This window comes from Neopsephotus bourkii, unplaced genomic scaffold, assembly GCF_033783945.1.
Source record: "Neopsephotus bourkii isolate Nb327-2 ecotype Australia unplaced genomic scaffold, CSIRO-AGI_Nbou_v1 NB_354, whole genome shotgun sequence".
NCBI classification, from domain to species: domain Eukaryota; kingdom Metazoa; phylum Chordata; class Aves; order Psittaciformes; family Psittacidae; genus Neopsephotus; species Neopsephotus bourkii.
Window position 1 is genome coordinate 487817 of NW_026900860.1, and position 16290 is coordinate 504106.

At 42.1% G+C, this 16290-nt stretch overlaps 2 protein-coding genes and 1 long non-coding RNA gene across 6 annotated transcripts in view; 2 read left to right on the forward strand and 1 right to left on the reverse strand.

Annotated features, from left to right (window-relative positions):
• The window catches only part of TRERF1 (transcriptional regulating factor 1), a 99712-nt gene extending 98138 nt beyond the window's left edge, over nucleotides 1-1574 (forward strand). For all 3 annotated transcript variants that reach the window (XM_061348318.1, XM_061348317.1, XM_061348319.1), the window contains one exon: nucleotides 161-1574. In XM_061348318.1, the coding sequence (XP_061204302.1) occupies nucleotides 161-482 (322 nt within the window). In that variant the 3' untranslated portion in view covers nucleotides 483-1574. The remainder of the gene's footprint in view (nucleotides 1-160) is intronic.
• A 1362-nt stretch (nucleotides 1575-2936) lies between these two features.
• LOC133209623 (uncharacterized) lies at nucleotides 2937-4243 on the reverse strand. Its single transcript, XR_009724701.1, has 2 exons — nucleotides 4087-4243; nucleotides 2937-3227 (listed from the first exon to the last, which is right to left on the reverse strand). It is a non-coding gene; the product is annotated as an uncharacterized LOC133209623 (long non-coding RNA).
• Nucleotides 4244-4356: 113 nt separating this feature from the next.
• MRPS10 (mitochondrial ribosomal protein S10) lies at nucleotides 4357-12513 on the forward strand. Of its 2 annotated transcripts, XM_061348337.1 has the most exons (8): nucleotides 4357-4480; nucleotides 7624-7682; nucleotides 7784-7853; nucleotides 8955-9094; nucleotides 9546-9654; nucleotides 10713-10802; nucleotides 11077-11172; nucleotides 12187-12513. In XM_061348337.1, exons 1-7 carry the CDS (start codon nucleotides 4445-4447, stop codon nucleotides 11161-11163), a joined length of 591 nt encoding a protein of 196 aa, XP_061204321.1. In that variant the 5' UTR covers nucleotides 4357-4444; the 3' UTR covers nucleotides 11164-11172; nucleotides 12187-12513. The 2 variants fall into 2 exon arrangements, with proteins under 2 accessions (XP_061204321.1, XP_061204320.1); XM_061348336.1 differs by lacking the exon at nucleotides 12187-12513 and having other exon boundaries at nucleotides 11077-11291.
• The last annotated feature ends 3777 nt before the right edge of the window (nucleotides 12514-16290 follow it).

The window sequence follows — 16290 nt, forward strand, 5'->3', positions numbered from 1 at the left end:
CTGTCCCTGATATCCTCACCGTGGCATTGCAGACTTACTGACTTCTATTTCAAGACAAGGAAGCAAATGTACTGATAGGCTGTTGAGTCTTTTTTGGCTCACTTCATCAAAAGGAATGCATTTTTATCTGATTTTTTTTTCTTATTCCTTTCAAATTTAGGGTGTTTTTCAGAATCAAAAGCCGCAATGCTCATATGAAGACTCACAGACAACAAGAGGAACAGCAGAGGCAGAAGGCTCAGAAAGCCGCTGTGGCCGCAGAAGCGGCAGCCGCTATTGCGAGAACTACTGGGCCCGTTGGGCATGGTTTGATCCCTCTGGATCACATGAGTTTGGTTAAACATGTTGGAAGTGTGGGTGACATTGACGATGATGTTGTTCAGGAGCTGGGTGATGTCATGGAAGAGAATGAAGTCATGGATGCTGACCTTTTGTTGGATGATGAAGATGCAGATCTACTGCAGGATGATGCCGAGTTGTAAATAAAGTTGTTTGATAAAGACAGCTACTGAGCACGCCCTGAATGGATCGATCAGGAAACCTGGACTGCTCGTTTATTCCCCACTGATTGTAAACTACCTGTTGGAAATGATAATCCTTCTATCCAGGTCTAGAAAAGAAAAAAAAAAAAAATCTGCTTTTTTCCCCCCTTTTTTTTCTATTAATTTGTGTTTTGGAGGAAAAATAAATAATTGGTACAACTATTCTTATAAGGTGTTTCTATCTGAGCTCATTTTGCTGATAACTTCCAAGGCCACTAATTACAGAAGTTCATGGTTCTGCTATCACTTCCCTCCAGATGGTCCTGGGAGGATCGTTAGTCTTTAACTCCTTCCAAGTTTCATTTTACCCCAATTACAAGAATGATCTTCAGACACTTCTGATGGAGCATTTCTTCTTTTTTTTTGCCTATGCTGGATCACTTCCAGCATCTTCTAGAGACTAAATGTCATCTCTGTTAAGGAGATAATTACATTCTCTGTGCTGTCATTTTTAAGGGAGGTGGAGGAAAAAAACCTATTCTGATTTAACTGTGAAATAATGACAGGAGTGACTGTATCATCTGCAGTATCGCAGTCCTTTTTCAGTTCTGTCTTGCCTTAATGCAGACATGTTAGGCAGTTTGCAAAAGCATTGGTTACACTGTACGTTTTAGAGCTTCCATTTTAGCAAGGGTTTGATCCGCTGATTGTAAAATGACCTAATTCAAGGACTGAAGAAAGATGATTGTACTGTGGTTCACATCCTCTGATGGGAACACTGAATCGGGAACACTGCCTTGGGAATCAGATTGCACTGGAAATGTATTTTGCTGTGACAATAAATCACACTGCTGAATAGCCATCTCGGTGGCTATAGGAGAGCATATGCTTGAGCAGCGCAGGAGCTTGCTCTCTCACCAGGCAAATACAGGGAGACATTCTTGCCCGTGGAAGAGATTGGAGCATATGCCTTCAGTGCATGTCAGTTATTACTTGTAGGCACAAACTGTTATTCTTGTGCCGTTTTTAGTCCTCATTACATCAAATTCAAGCACTGTTTCTTTAGCAAAACATACTGCAAAGGTGAGTTGATGTTGCTGTTTCATTACTGTTTTTCCTCCCTTAGGTTCAGATCTACATGCTGGGTGTCTGACACCATTTATGCGACTTTAGATTTGGTCCTCTAAATAGGGTCTCAAAAGAATTGTACCCTGCAGAATGAAAGGATTAAGGAAGTATTGAAGTTAGGTTTGAGTGGACCTTTAATGACACAATATGAATACCGATTGTAGGGCTTTCACAGGTAGCAGCACTGATTTTCTTGTGAATTTTGCACAGTTAGAAGAGTTATTGCTAACTTTATAAAATATTTTATAAGACTGATTTCAGATCTTCCAGGTTTCAGGGTCATTTGGGGTTTTTTTATGGGTTCGGTTTTGTTTTATTAGGGTTTTTTTGCCACGTTCCTAACATCCTGAGCAGAATCTTGAGAGATGGTGGAGCTTATTTTGTACTTTCTTCCTTGTATAGCTATGCAAAATGAGGGTAAATCACAGCACTTTTGTATAGTTCAGAAGTTTCAGACCCGATGGGAATCGTTGGCAGAGAGGTGCCTTCTCTGTCAAAGCCAATTATGTGAAGCCAAATGACCTGAAGTTTCTACTTAAGGTCAAATGTTCTCATACTTAAGGAACAACCCTTCAGGAGAATGGAAATCACTTCTCAGTTTCTGGTTAGTGAAGTTCCTGTGCATGTGGTGTTTTAGTGCTTTGGGGGGTTGTTCCAGAAGGGTTTTTTTTTTCCTTCATTGGTGTTGACCAGCGGGTGGCATTTCACTCCCTCTGGGATGTAAGGGATGATGTTCTCAATTACTGTACCTGTGAGTTTCAGGAGGGCAGGCAGCTGCCTTTTCTTTCCTGAACTGCCAGTCAGCAGGCTCCCCAGCTTGCTGTTCCTGTCCTGTTACACCTTACTTTTACAAGGGCCACGCCACCCAGGCTCTGCAGGCTGGGTGCTCAGCTGTATGCTGCCAACTAGATCCACTGATAATAAATTTCCACTGAAAATAAATGGAGGCTTTCACAAGCAGTAACTTGTGGTGGCTTTTAGGAGCCCGTGTTAGAGACCACTGGGCAGAGCCCACTCTTTCTCTTCCAATCTGGTGTCATTTTGAGCATCTAAGGATCTTTCTGAGAAAGGCTGCTACGCTGGGAAATGGAAATGTTTATTTCAGATGCCTCTGTTAATGGTAGGGGGGGAAAATGAATGTTTAACGGTGTGATAATTGAAGTCACTCAGAATTCTACTTAAAGCATAGAGTGAAATAGAGTAGAAACGTGGGCTTGATTCTAAAGAGCAACTCTGTATTAAAGGATCTACAGTGGAACTTTTCTACCATCCATTGGACAGGTATCTGTGCTAAACAGAGTATATATAACTATATATACACATATATATGCCTGGTTCTGTAACATTAATCAGGTGCTGGTTTATTGTACAGCCAAGAAGATGATAGAGCAACGATGACCAAAGAAGTTACTCATAAAGGAAAAAAAAGTGCACGATTTCGGCCTCAAACGTTGACTTCGTTATTCTTGAGTGTTGCATTGGCTGATGTTAAACAGATGCTGTTCTGCCTCTTTGTACCTAAGTCGGACATAGTTCTATTTCAGGAAACTTGTTTTCTTGTTGCTGGTTGATGATGGAAAACTGTTCGCTATTGAACCGAGTCCTCTTTGATAAAACCTGTACATAGAGAAAACATATTTTATGAGAAAAATCTTATTTTCAATATTTAAGTGTTATTTTATTAGCAGACGGTTGTACATATTTTAGGCGCTTCAGTGTAAAAAGCGAACTGTAATTTTAGGTGGCAGAGGAAGTAACAAAATAAACAAAAACCTAAATAAACCCACCCATTTTACAGAGCTTGTGATTTATACTGCTCTCCAGTTCCTGTGGTTGCTGGTTGACTTGCACATGCCTTAATTTCAGGCCACTGTGGACCTGGATCTGTGCATTAGGATGGTTTAGTGGTGTGAATTAGTACGTTTATCCCCCCCTTTAAGTACCGGTTCCTGATTAGAACTCGTGTTATATGAACTGTGATTGATACGTGTAAAGAGAAGGGGGTTGATAGGATGTTTCCAGTCACTTTGGCACATCACAGTTGGCTGCGTTTTGCTCACAGGCCTGTGTAGCTTTTATTGTTTGAAGTACTTTAAAGGGGTGGGGGAGTGCTGACAATCAGGTTAATGTGTAATTGCTTTTCAAAGCGGTCCTGAATGGTCCCAGGCAAAAAATTATACATATAGATAATGTATATGTGTGACGAAAAGGGGGTTGAGAAAACACTTCCGGTCACTTTGGTAAATGCAGAAATACAGATCACTGCAATCGGCCTGTATTTTTAAGGGGGGTGCATGTGTAAATACTATACATAGATATATATATATATAGGTAAATAGGGAGGTAAATACTATATAAATACATACTATTCACCTCTGTACAGCTGGGTGGGCATGGATATTCCTGGTTAGAACGAGCTGTGGTAAAACGTGGTCTCGGAAAAGGGGGGGAACAGCTGAAGAATCCCCCTTTCTACCTCTCCCCGTCAGCAACATCACCAGCCCTGCCTCGGGGTGGGGAAAGCTCTCACAATTCCCGGTTCCTTCCCTCCTGGAAAACGGGATGGGAGAGCGCGGCTGAGGGGACGCCTGGCGGGAAACGGCCGCTCCTCCCCTGAGGTAACCGACCCTGAGAGGCGGAGGCGGGGACGGGGTTGGGGAGGGAGGCGAGCTGAGGGCTCCGTACCAGTTGCACGGAGCCATCCGCGCTCCCAACCCGCCTCCCCGCCCCGGAACGCGCCTGCCGCAGTGACCCCCCTCCCGGAAGTGCCGGATGAGGCCGCCCTTCTCCTTCCGGGTCGCTCGCTATGGTCGTCGGGTTGGGGCGGAGGCAAGATGGCGGCGCGATGGCTGTGCCGGAGGCTGTGCCAGGTGAGGTGGGAAGGGGGATGAGTGAGCCCGGTTCTCCTTCATCTTTTCCTTCAGCGTCTTCACGCTTGAGGGGGAAAAGGGAATTGGAGCAGCCGCGGGGTTGAGAGCCTCGTTGGGCTCCGTCGGGCAGGGGAGGTGGCTTCCCTTTGGCTGTGGGAGGGTTGGGGATGTGGTTCTTCCCCTCAATATCGGTCCTCAGAAGTCTGTTCTGCAGGCCGGTTTTGCGGCAGTCGGTGTAAGGGAGGGTGAATTAGACGTAGATTGGAAGTCACAGAGTCCTAGAACAGTTTGGGTTCAACGCTCATCTAGTCCAAGCCTTTTAAATGCTGGATGCAGATGCATATCAGTATTATATTGACTGTGATTTATATGTGTAACACACATATAGAAACAGGCGAAGCCCATCTGTCTGTAAAGTTTCAGCTCTTGAAGCTATGATGTAAAAGACCAAAAAAGGAAAACTTACACTACCAGTGTTTTCTGCTGGTTTTGTTTTCTCAAGAGTGATGGCTTGCTTTCAAGGTGAGAAGAGTTTACAGTGGGGATTTCTTGTTCATGTTCTGAAGCCCTAACCTCTTTCTATCCATATATGTGCTCTGTTCTGGACTTGCTTACCGTTCAGGCATGTGGGTACTCCAGAATCTGACACCCAAACAAAATGAAGGCTGTTTTGCATTAGAAGGGTAATTTTGTTTTGTGCAAGGCCTTGTTTCACGCGGGAGATGGAATTCTGGAAGCGGTGCAGTCTGACTGTCCTTTTTACCTACTGTGATGGCCATTAGCAAGAGTGCATGTTGTATGTTTAAACCAGAGAGTGAAGGAAGCTGATAAAATAACCCAGCACCAGAGGGACGTGGAGCTGTTGGAGCGAGTCCAGAGGAGGCCATGGGGATGCTGCGAGGGCTGGAGCAGCTCTGCTCTGGAGCCAGGCTGAGAGAGCTGGGCTGGGGCAGCCTGGAGAAGAGAAGGCTCCTGAAAGGGAGACCTCAGAGCAGCTCCAGTGCCTAAAGGGGCTGCAGGGAACCTGGAGAGGGGCTTGGGACAAGGGCCTGTAGGGACAGGACAAGGGGAATGGCTTGAACCTGCCCGAGGGGAGACTGAGCTGAGCTCTTAGGCAGAAGCTCTTCCCTGTGAGGGTGCTGAGGCGCTGGCACAGGGTGCCCAGAGAAGCTGTGGCTGCCCCATCCCTGGTAGTGCTCAAGGCCAGGTTGGACACAGGAGCTTGGACCAAGCACCTCTACTGGAAGGTGTCCCTGCCTGTGGCTGGGGGCTGGAACTGGATGAACTTTAGGGCCCCTTCCAACACAAACCAGTCTGGGGTTCTGTGAAAATATGCTTTATTGCCTGCTGAATGCCATCTTTGCTACCTGGGGTGCTCATCATGTCATTTTGTCAAAACTGCACAGAACACCTCTAATCTAGTTTAGGAGAACTTTTTATTTGGTGCCTACGTGCATAACTAGTAACAAAAGGAGATGAAATGGTGGGAATACTGTGCACAGTCATGGAAAGTTATAAAGGCTGTGGAGCTTAGTCTGTGGGGTAGAACATCATTACCCTTTGTTTTATTTATGATCATGTGATAAAGACTGAAATTTTTGTATCCAAAGCCACATAATACAATATGATACGAGTACATACATTTGCATGCAAGTAATAAATCCATGTCATAAGGTAAAGCAGTTAGAAGTAAAATAATACATAGGACAGACTGTGTACACACACACACAAAAGAGGGATACTGCTTTTAGTTACAATTCCAACCAGTAGTCTTACATCTGTCATCAGGGGTCAGGTTCTGTGCCAAGTCCTTCACTCACAGTTGCCCTACACTGAATATGGTCTTTAATGCTCATGGGCCTGTCTGCTCCCTAAAGTGATGTCAGCTGATGATGTTAGTGTACTTCATATTGGTGTTGAATGAAAGGGAGGCAGTGTTCTCACTTCAGAGATAGAGAATTGAGGTGCAGAGAACATGATAATTTTATCAGACGTGTTTTTGTTAGTTTTAGGTATTAAGGCTCAAGTAGTTCCCAGTGTGAACTTTGAAGCATTTGGAACGGTTATCAACTATAGTGGCAAATGTTCTGTACTCCTGAAGGTGCTTATTGGGTCACACACTTAAGAATGTAACACCAGCACTTGTCTGTGAGCATCTGGATTTGGAAGGCTTGCCTAAGGGGAGACACTGAGCTGTGCTCTCCAGACAAGAGGCTGCTTTGTAAATGGGACACTCTTCCTGCTGTCGTCTTCCTCACTGGATGCAGAATTTGTGGGATAAATAGCAAATGAGGCACAATGATTTCAGAAAACACTTTCATTAACTTCTGATCTATAATTAATATATAATGCATACTGGAGAAGACACGGGACCTAATAGCATCCTATAGTTACTCATACCCATGAGCTACTAAATTGAGTTTACCTGGAAAAGTGTCAGTTTTGGCTGCTTTCTGATGTTTTGATCATACAGCCACCTACATAACTAATGTGTGGGATATGTGTCTGCTCTCTCTAAGCTGTGACTCTGCCACCTGCTAAATAAGAGTAGCAAGGGGCTGGATAAGTAGCTAATTTTGCTTCAGCATTCTGCTGCAGCCCTGAGTTTCTCTTAAGCAAGAGAGAGTTCTGGTTCCCCCACCTTTTTTTTTTCTTTCCCTTAAGTAGTCTGTAACTTTGCCAAATTGAGAATTAGTGGAAGGGAGCTGGAAGCCACATAATGTTCAGAAGGCAGCCATTATTTTAGTATGAAAGACAGTAATGTTACCTCTTGATTAACAGTTGTATTCCCCTTTTAACACAGAAAAAAATCATGTTATCTTTTAAATATGGCTCATTTACTTGTTAGAAGGTTTTAAATGTTTTCTTCAAAAGAACAAGTTTTCAAAATCACAAGGAACTTTCTGTTGCACTGTGCCCTTAATGTGTTCCCTTTTTTTAGGTGCTGTTGTATAATAAAATACATTTCTATACTTCTGTTTTCTGGCATTTTCTGATAAAGCAGACTTTCTAGTTTGGCAGATCAATGCCTAGGAATGGGTTATGCTCTGGTGTGCAAAAAAGTAATCTTTGATAAACCTGTATTAACCAGCTCATTTACAGCTGGGGAAAAAAACCCAACATTACCTATTTGTTTTATACAGGGATCAGCTTTTCCTGTCGGTTATGCAAGCAGAATTATGCAAAAGCAGTGTTTTCTTCTGTAAGTATAAAAGGCCCTCCTTTCTGCTTCTCATCCACAATCCTGAAAAATACCTGACTTTAACAACTTACCTTTATGCTTTCCCATTACCGTGTTTGTAGAAACTCCAACCTGGGAGCACGACTGGCTGGATCCCATGTTGATACACAGGAGCCTAAGACTAATCCTTTGGTAAGTGTTTTATAGAAGGGTATTTCGTATGTTGTCTGAGTAATAAAGAGGGCAGACAGAAAAACTTCCTTTATTGCAGCTTTTTAAAGGTCTGTCTTAGTGACGTCAAATTTGCCATAAAGAAAGAAATTTAGATTATTGGTATTTTGAGATATCCCCTCCCTTGCCCAGCAAGATTCTGTAGCCCACAGTTGCCTCTTAATCACTGTTCTTGTTTTCAGTGAAGCTGTAACTCTGTGAAATACCATCTTTTTGGCCACACTCAGTTCAGTGCCTGCAGTATCTTAGGCTAAGGCCTTTGTCTCTGGCTTGGAAGCTGGGAGCCCAGGGCTGAGGAGGTGGGAAGTTTATGAAGGCATGAGCTGGTTATCTTGCTTTTAGAATCTGAATGCCTTGACTTTGAGGAGGATGCCGGAAACACACGCTCAGTCTGTATGACATATGCAAGCCAGTCACAATGTAAAGGCAGTACTAGATCTAAAGTACAGACCCAGCCTTCCTACTGTGTCTAGTACATGCTGGATTTACTGTGCTAAACTGTAAACTGGGAGTAAACCTGTGGGACAGCCTGTGCTTCTTGCACACATCAAGGTTTTTCAGATGATCAGTAGTCCAGGCCAACAGAAATTGAAAGTCGAAAGAACTGTAACTTACTGACTTAGTAAAGTGAGACTTATGCTTACTGTTGGTAATGTTCTAGTTACTGTCCGTATCCAAATGAAGTCTGAGAATTTGAGGTATGCTCACGCTGCTGTTTAAAATACAAATGTTGCTGCTCCAGAGTTGCTTTAACACCGCGTTTCATTCTTGCCTTTGCTAGTGTTGTCCTCCTTATCTGGCATTCACTTCCTTTTTCTGATCAAAAAATTTGATCTAAATGTTCAGAGGTTGGGTAGCTCTTCACACTTCTGTTTTCCCTGATAAGAGTGTCCATCAAGGTATTACTGCCAGCTTTTTGCAGATAAACTAAAATAAGCAGCTAGCAGGGGGGCCTTTTTCTTCTTTTACAAATGGGGCACCCAGGCTAAGCGAATGTGTGGGGCATGTGCCAGCTAAGGGGAGCGTGGAGTAGTAACTTGTGTCCTTTCTTTCAAAATGCAGGTATCTGTTTCAGATGAGCCAGAAATACTGTACAAGAGATTATCTCTTCTAGTTAAGGGCCACGATAGAGCTGTGTTGGACAGCTATGAATATTTTGCAGTGCTTGCAGCTAAAGAACTTGGCATCTCTATTGAAAAAGTGTAAGTAACTGATCTGTAGAGGGATGTGGTGTCAAATGCTTCTTGTGTCACTTCTGTAATTCAGGTTCTGTGCTTTCTTCAGAAGAAACAAGTGTAATATGACATTTTTTCTCACGATTATAAATCTTACACTTCTTGGATGGCAGCACAGTGATGAAAAAGCAGCAGCAGTTCTATACTCTGCACTGCAATAGTAGAAGTGCATTTTAACTACGTGAAGGGTGTTGACAGTACTCTACATATATTTGGCAGTGCTTTAGCTTCCCTGAACTAATGTTGGTTAATACCCGAGTATTAACCATACCCATGTGGGTTAATTACAAACTTAACAGTGTCTAATACTTCCATATAGATCTTCTAAATAAGAACAAGGATTTCAGCATAATTGTTCAGATAATTTGTATTACTTCATGTAAAGTATAAAATAATATGACATTTTGTGCTTGCTCAGATATAACCCTCCGAAGACGATAGAACGGTTGACACTCTTAAAATCTGTACATATTTACAAGAAGCACAGAGTTCAGTATGAAATGAGAACACATTACCTGTGTTTGGAGGTAAGAAAGATGAAAAAGAGCAAAAATAAGTATGTTCTAGGAACACAATTCAAATATGTTAACAGATGTTAGTTCAAAAGTGAACACAAACCTCCTGGTTACTTGGCTGGGGAGGAGAGTGCAAGGAATAGCATAGAAGAGCTGACCTAGGTATAGCTAATGTAACACAAGTTATTCTGAATGTAGAGCCAACATAATTTTTTGATTAAAAGGCTGATTTTGACATCTTAACAGCTGAAGGAATGATTAAAAAAAGGTAGAATGGAGGGTTATCAATATGTTTTATGTCCTTGCTGTCCAAGAATCAGTGGGATGAGAGCAAGATGCAGCTAAATCATTGCCATTACTAGTCACCAAGGGTTCTCTTCTTTATGAGTTTGTCTGTTGTTTTTGAAAATGCATGGCTTTGCCATATGCCAGCATCATGTGGTGAAGTAGAACTGCGTGGGGGAAATACAAGAAAGGAAGTGTATACAAACCACCAGCTCTATGGCTGATGACACAGACTCGTGTATGGTTTAGAATGCAGCTGTGGTCGACTTTCTTAGAAGAAAGGTTTACTGCCTGTATTTTTTGGTTACTGGGTTTCTTACTGAAACAGTGCTTAGCAGAATGAGACTTGAAGTCCCCAGACATTCATGCAGTACAAATGGCTGCCCACAGACCATAAGCACTGGCTTTGCTATCCAGGAGAAACTGGAAAATCAATAATTCAATGAAATTCTGGAGTTCCAGGATTTCTAATAAGCGTGAACTTTGAGAGTATACAGAAGCCAGTAGTTTTTGCATAACCTGTAATTAATTTTGTCTGATATGTGCAGTGTTATGATCCACCCCTTCCCTCATAATTAGTGCATTGTGGAATGAAATAACTACTTCCTACTTGTGTGAGAGTTTTGAACAGCTCAACTGCCTGTGTTCAGTGTTATGGCAGCTGCCATCCTGTAAGATGTTTGGTCCCATAGCAAGAGCTAGAGAGGCTTGGGCAGACGTTGTTTGTGTTCTGTTTGTAATATTAATAATAGTAGCTCATTAAAAGAACATTACTTCTGTTTCAGTTAAAATACATAACGGGCAGTACCGCTGCAGTTTACTTGGAGTATGTGCAACGAAACTTACCCGAAGGGGTGGCCATGGAAGTAAAAAAGGTAAGTTTCCACCTCACATTATTAACTGTTATGAGACTACGTCTAGGTGCAAGTACCAGTAATTACCTAAGTCTTTAGCATCAGCAGAGGAAACGTGTTTAGTTTGGAAGGAGCATCTTCAAACTATTGGGAACAGTAGAGAGGCTGCATTGCTTGAAAACGTCACTAGGTGGCATTTCTAATCTGGTGCCTATCTCAAACCAGACTAAATAAAGCAAAGTAGTTAGGTGTTAATCAGCTGGTATCATATATGGTTATTTTGCTTCCCTTTTAGACTAAGATAGAGAAAGTACCTGAACACATTAAGGAACCAGTTTGGGATACAGTACCTCAAGTAGAAGAAACTGAAGTCAAGTCATGAACTTACCAGGTACTTGGCTCCATTGCTGCTGAAATTAGTTACTTCTATCAACTTAATTTACTGAGATGGCCTACTGTTAAATAAAAATTCTTTTATAAAGTAATTAATAAACTCTTGTTTCATCTAGTCACTCTTGATCACAACTCCAGTACATGTAGACTGGGCAGCTGTTAAGTGAAGAAGTTTGACTGTGCTCTGTGATCAAGGACTATGGTCATCTATAGGATGTTTGTAGAAAGTGAAAGTTTGTTTTTATTTGTTATATATATATATATATATACACACAATATACAGCTAAAACTCAGAATCTCCTTTTAATGCTAAATGGCTTCTGAATTCTGAAGTACTTGCAGAATCCACTTCATGTTTTTGCAGTGTTTAATGTTGTGGATGCCAGATTGATACACATTTTTACTATAGCTCCTTTGAAGTAACTGAAGGAGTTACTGAAGCTACTTTGAAGTAACTGAAGTAACTGAATCTCAGGTGTGCATACAGCATGTAGATATTAACTTGTACATGCATATTAACTTGTAGTAAGTCAGACCCCACAATCTTGGAGGACACTGAGGCATCTTGAGACTTTTCTAGGCTGCTATTGTTCCAATAGTCTCATTTCCAGTCTTAGTAACTGCTTCTTAACAGAAGAACACAGTGATCACAGTATAAATGTGAGACTTCCACAGGCTTACATCTCTAACTGAAACTAACTGCTTGTAGAACCACATTGCAAAGCAGATGGTTACTAGAAGGAGTGACTGTGAGTAGGATGAAGGGTGCACTAAGTGTTTTAGTTCACTTCAAGGAAAGGTGTGGCCTTTTTCTAAGCTGGCTGGGTTGGTTATTGTGTAAACGTAGCCTAGCTGGACACTACTTATGCTTAGAGGGGAAAAACAGTACAAATAGCAAATGAGTTAACTGCTTTGAAGGTTAGTTCACCATGAATCAAAGGAGATTATACTAGGTGCAAAGCCATCATCAATTTTACCTTCAGATGGCATTAAGCACTTCTACCTTTACTAGGTTAGCAGGAAGGACACAGGTGCAGGAGTCTGCTCCAGTATTAAGGGAGTGCTCGGATCTGACTGCTATTAAAAGAATTTATGGAAGGAATAGCCAACTGGGTCACAGGACAAGCCAACTAGAGAGGCTGGATCATTCTTCCCGAGCACTCAAAGCTCTATGCAGTCACAAAAGCAAGGAAGTCCAGTGTTGTTATCAGACAGAAATGGACAATCTTAATGGGAAACAGCTGGAAGACAAGAAACCAGGCTTGTGCTTGAAGATTATCTGCATTTTCTAGCTGTAGAGAAGCCCAAAGCTGCTCCAGAAGAAATACTTAATGACAGTCGACAGTCAATGTCGCTGGTATCACTCGTGATAGAGAGGAAGCTGATAGAGCATACAGCTGCCTTGTATGTTGGGGAAAGCCAGTGTGCTTCCAGAGTGATCTCTGGACTTTAACTGTGTTTTCAGAGCTGTAGCTAACTGCCATCACAGGGCATCTGCACCCTGGGAAAGCAGAATGACCTGTGCAGCATCTGGTGTTACAGACCCATGTTTACTAACAGTGCCATCTACTAACCCCACTAGGCCACACTTCTCATCCACATGTTTCCCTGTATGAAACTTCCTCCCTTTTAAGACTGTGATCCTTCCCTGCTTCCTCTATCTTCCCCTTCACGTTTAGGTGTTTCCTAAAGCATAACAACATCTTTGTCTTTATCTCTACTTATGCATTTGCATAACACTGTAACTGTGCAATACACTGTCACCATCTTTTGCTGTCCACTAGTGTGGCTTCTGACTTTCACAGCATGGTTCTGATCCTCATTTACAAAACTTTGGATAAACTATTTTCATTCTTCTTTTCCCATTCTTTTAACTCAGTTCTGCAGTTTTGCTTTCTGCCACCTCTGGAAGTACCAACAGCAACACTCCAACCATTGCTTTACGTCTTGTCTCAAGTCATCTTTCTACCTACTGAGGTGACCATATCATCTCATTTTCAATCAGAAAATTTTCAGTTGATTTTTAGAGGATGCTAATAAAAATGCCATGCTTCATACCACGTATAAACATCAGTATTTGAACACGCTGCATTGTGTTCTTATAAGTAAGACATCCAAAGCTTAAATGATTCCTGTCTGAATGCCAGCTGTTGCATTTATACGGCAAAAATGCCAGAATTTCATGGCCTGAAGTAAAGGCAACATATGCCACAGAGGATGTTCTGTGTGTCACAGCAAAGCATTCCTGCCCTCCTAGAACTCCAGTTTGAATCTGAAAGAGTCACACCACTTTCAGTGTCACTTTATGTGAGCACTTCCCCCTTAAGGAGAGAGCGAGAGGATTTCAGTCAAGGAACTGCACTGAATCCTGGGGGTCAGTTCCATCACTTTTTTATGAAGGAAAGATGGATGAGAAGACTTGATGGCATGCAATAGCAAAGCCTTGACTTACAATATCTAGTTGTCTGCAGTCCTGCCCTATAATCAGGACACAGATTCTGAATAGTGCTGCTCTTGCCCCAGCTCATACTTCATCAGTCCTATCTAGTAAACAAGTTTAACCCAAGACAGTCATTCTGAAGAGATTTTAAAATGCTTGGTTAAGCCAGTGCTCTGTGTTTCTAGATGAAGTTTTCCTATATATGAACTCGGGCAACAATAAACCTTCAACCTCATCACCTTTCTTTCCTTGCCTCCAGTTCAAGTTTCCCTGTAATCTGCATGTGGCATTCAAGGGTAGACACCTGTAGTCTGAAATCAGATCACACTCCTGCCCCTGTGCACATAGCTGTATTCTGCTCTAGCCTGCTGGTGTACTGCCACTGAGCACTTAGGAACGTCTTTAATAGAAAAAACCTGAAAATGCCCAAGAACACAGACTGATGAGCAAATATTTTATACCATTTTCTCTTATTTGAAGGGTAAGGCAGACAACCAAAACTATTTGCATTAACAGAAAGAAAATGGTTCTTTTCTGAGTGGGGTTACTCACAGTCAGAAGACTGCTTTATAACCATCTTCCAGCTTGTAAGGGTAGGTGTCTAGCACTCTCTGCTAGTATGAGAAAATGCTTTCCCAAGGGTCATAGCAAATAGATGCCATGTAAAGTTGTTACAAAAACCCACAGACTGGTAGCAAATACTAAGAAAAGTATCATGAAAGCAGTTGCCAGGTCCAACAGTGAACCTTCTTCGTTCCATGAGTGGTTAGACTGTCTCAATCTGAATAGAAGCTCTGCTAAATATTGGCACTGAAACTGGCAAGTTTTTGAGTACATTCAGTCTTTTAAACCCTTTGGCACTGCCAACAAGCTGGAGGTGGATTTCCTTCCACAAATACTTTGTGACTAACTGCTGCCAGCCTACTTCAGATGTCCAAAAATACACAGACCAGTATATTATGTAAACAAGATATAACAGCTGTTTATAAAACATTCAGGTTTGTAGAATGATATAAAACTAAATCCAGAGCATTCACTGATCTTACTTTTCTTCGAGCCATTTCAAAGGTGTCAGGAAGGCTCTGCTCGGAGCCAGTTGTGGCAAAATCCTATTACTTATGGATTAAAGATATTTTTAAACCAGTTTAAATTGCCCTGCATTTCCAAGACACCCACTGTTCATTTGCATATGGCCATAGCTTTCAGTGCAAAACCAATTAGTGAACAGTAACTTCTATATCATGTACTATGGTATTTAAGGATGTAGTATGAAATTATTCTTAGCATTTCATCTAAGTGCTCTAGAGCATGTTTCTGTTTCTTACACATGCCAAGGGTTACCAGTCATGCTTGCAGTGTTACCTCAGGTTTGGTTTCTATAGTTAGTCTTAATCATACCACTACAACTTAATTGCCTGTTAGCTTTAATCATAGAATCACAGAATAGTTTGGGTTGGAAAGGGCCTTAAGATCGTCCAGTTTCAAACTCCTGCCATAGGCAGGGATGTATCGAAAAGCACATCTGCTGATGCAAGGGCTTTCATACATCAGCACATTATTACTCATCTTTCAGTCCCTTCTGCCATGTAAATACTAACTCTTTGCTTCAGTATTAGAATCATAGAATCACAGAATAGTTAGGGTTGGAAAGGACCTTAAAGCTCATCCAGTTCCAGCCCCCTGCCATGTGCCGGGACCCCTTCCACTAGAGCAGCTTGCTCCAAGCCCCTGTGTCCAACCTGGCCTTGAGCACTGCCAGGGATGGGGCAGCCACAGCTTTTCTGGGCACCCTGTGCCAGCGCCTCAGCACCCTCACAAGGAAGAGCTTCCAGTTCAAAATAATAGGGTTTTCTATGTTAGTTACTGAAAAGATTTATAGGGCTTTCCCCCATAACCATTGGAGTACAAAGGTTTCACCTTTTGCTCAGAGAAGGTTAAAATATCTACATTGTGGAGACACAGTGCCATCATAACCAACACCAAGATGACTCCAAACATGTACAGCATCTTCAGATACCTAGAACTGATTAGAGCTGCTCTAGCCTGTGGTGGTTGTGCTGCTAAGAAATTACAGTAGAAGGTTTAGTTTGCCATCAAAAATCAAACGCAGTGGTGAATGTTTAAGAACAGAACTATCTTTCTTCATTATCCAAGAGGGAACATAGAAAAATAAACCCATAGATTAGTTCAGTAACTACTTGGAAGAAAAATTAATTCTAGTATTTGGAACAAGATAAATTCTAAACTGACAAATTCTTCCCTAATGTTAGCACCCACCCAGAAGCAGAGGAAGTCAGATGTGTCTTCTCTTTTCTCTAGCATCTCATTCAAATCTAGGCATTCACTTGGAAACACTTGATAGCCTGTCCCAATGCAGGGTACCCAGGCTTGGAAAACCTGGCCTTACATGCTCTCTCCAATGTATTTTCAGCAAACCAGGTATGGATGTACTGCAGAACTAGTTTAGGAATCCTGAAAAGAACCACCATTTTTGTGGGTGGCCACAGGAGGCTTAGGGCTGTGTCTTCATTCCCTTCTTTCACCTTCAGTTTCCCATTTCTGGCACACAAGCTGGAATGCACATGTCCACCAAGCCGGCAGGTTGCATGTAGCTGTTGTATTATAAATGCTTCCACATAAATGTTTGTGGGGTTGGGAGTTTTTAAGCTAATGTTG

Coding starts and splice junctions, on each gene's coding strand:
- MRPS10 (XM_061348337.1), top strand. CDS start 4,445: ATGGCGGCGCGATGGCTGTGCCGGAGGCTGTGCCAG. Junction 9,655..10,712: donor CACATTACCTGTGTTTGGAG/GTAAGAAAGATG, acceptor CTTCTGTTTCAG/TTAAAATACATAACGGGCAG. Junction 10,803..11,076: donor TGGCCATGGAAGTAAAAAAG/GTAAGTTTCCAC, acceptor CTTCCCTTTTAG/ACTAAGATAGAGAAAGTACC.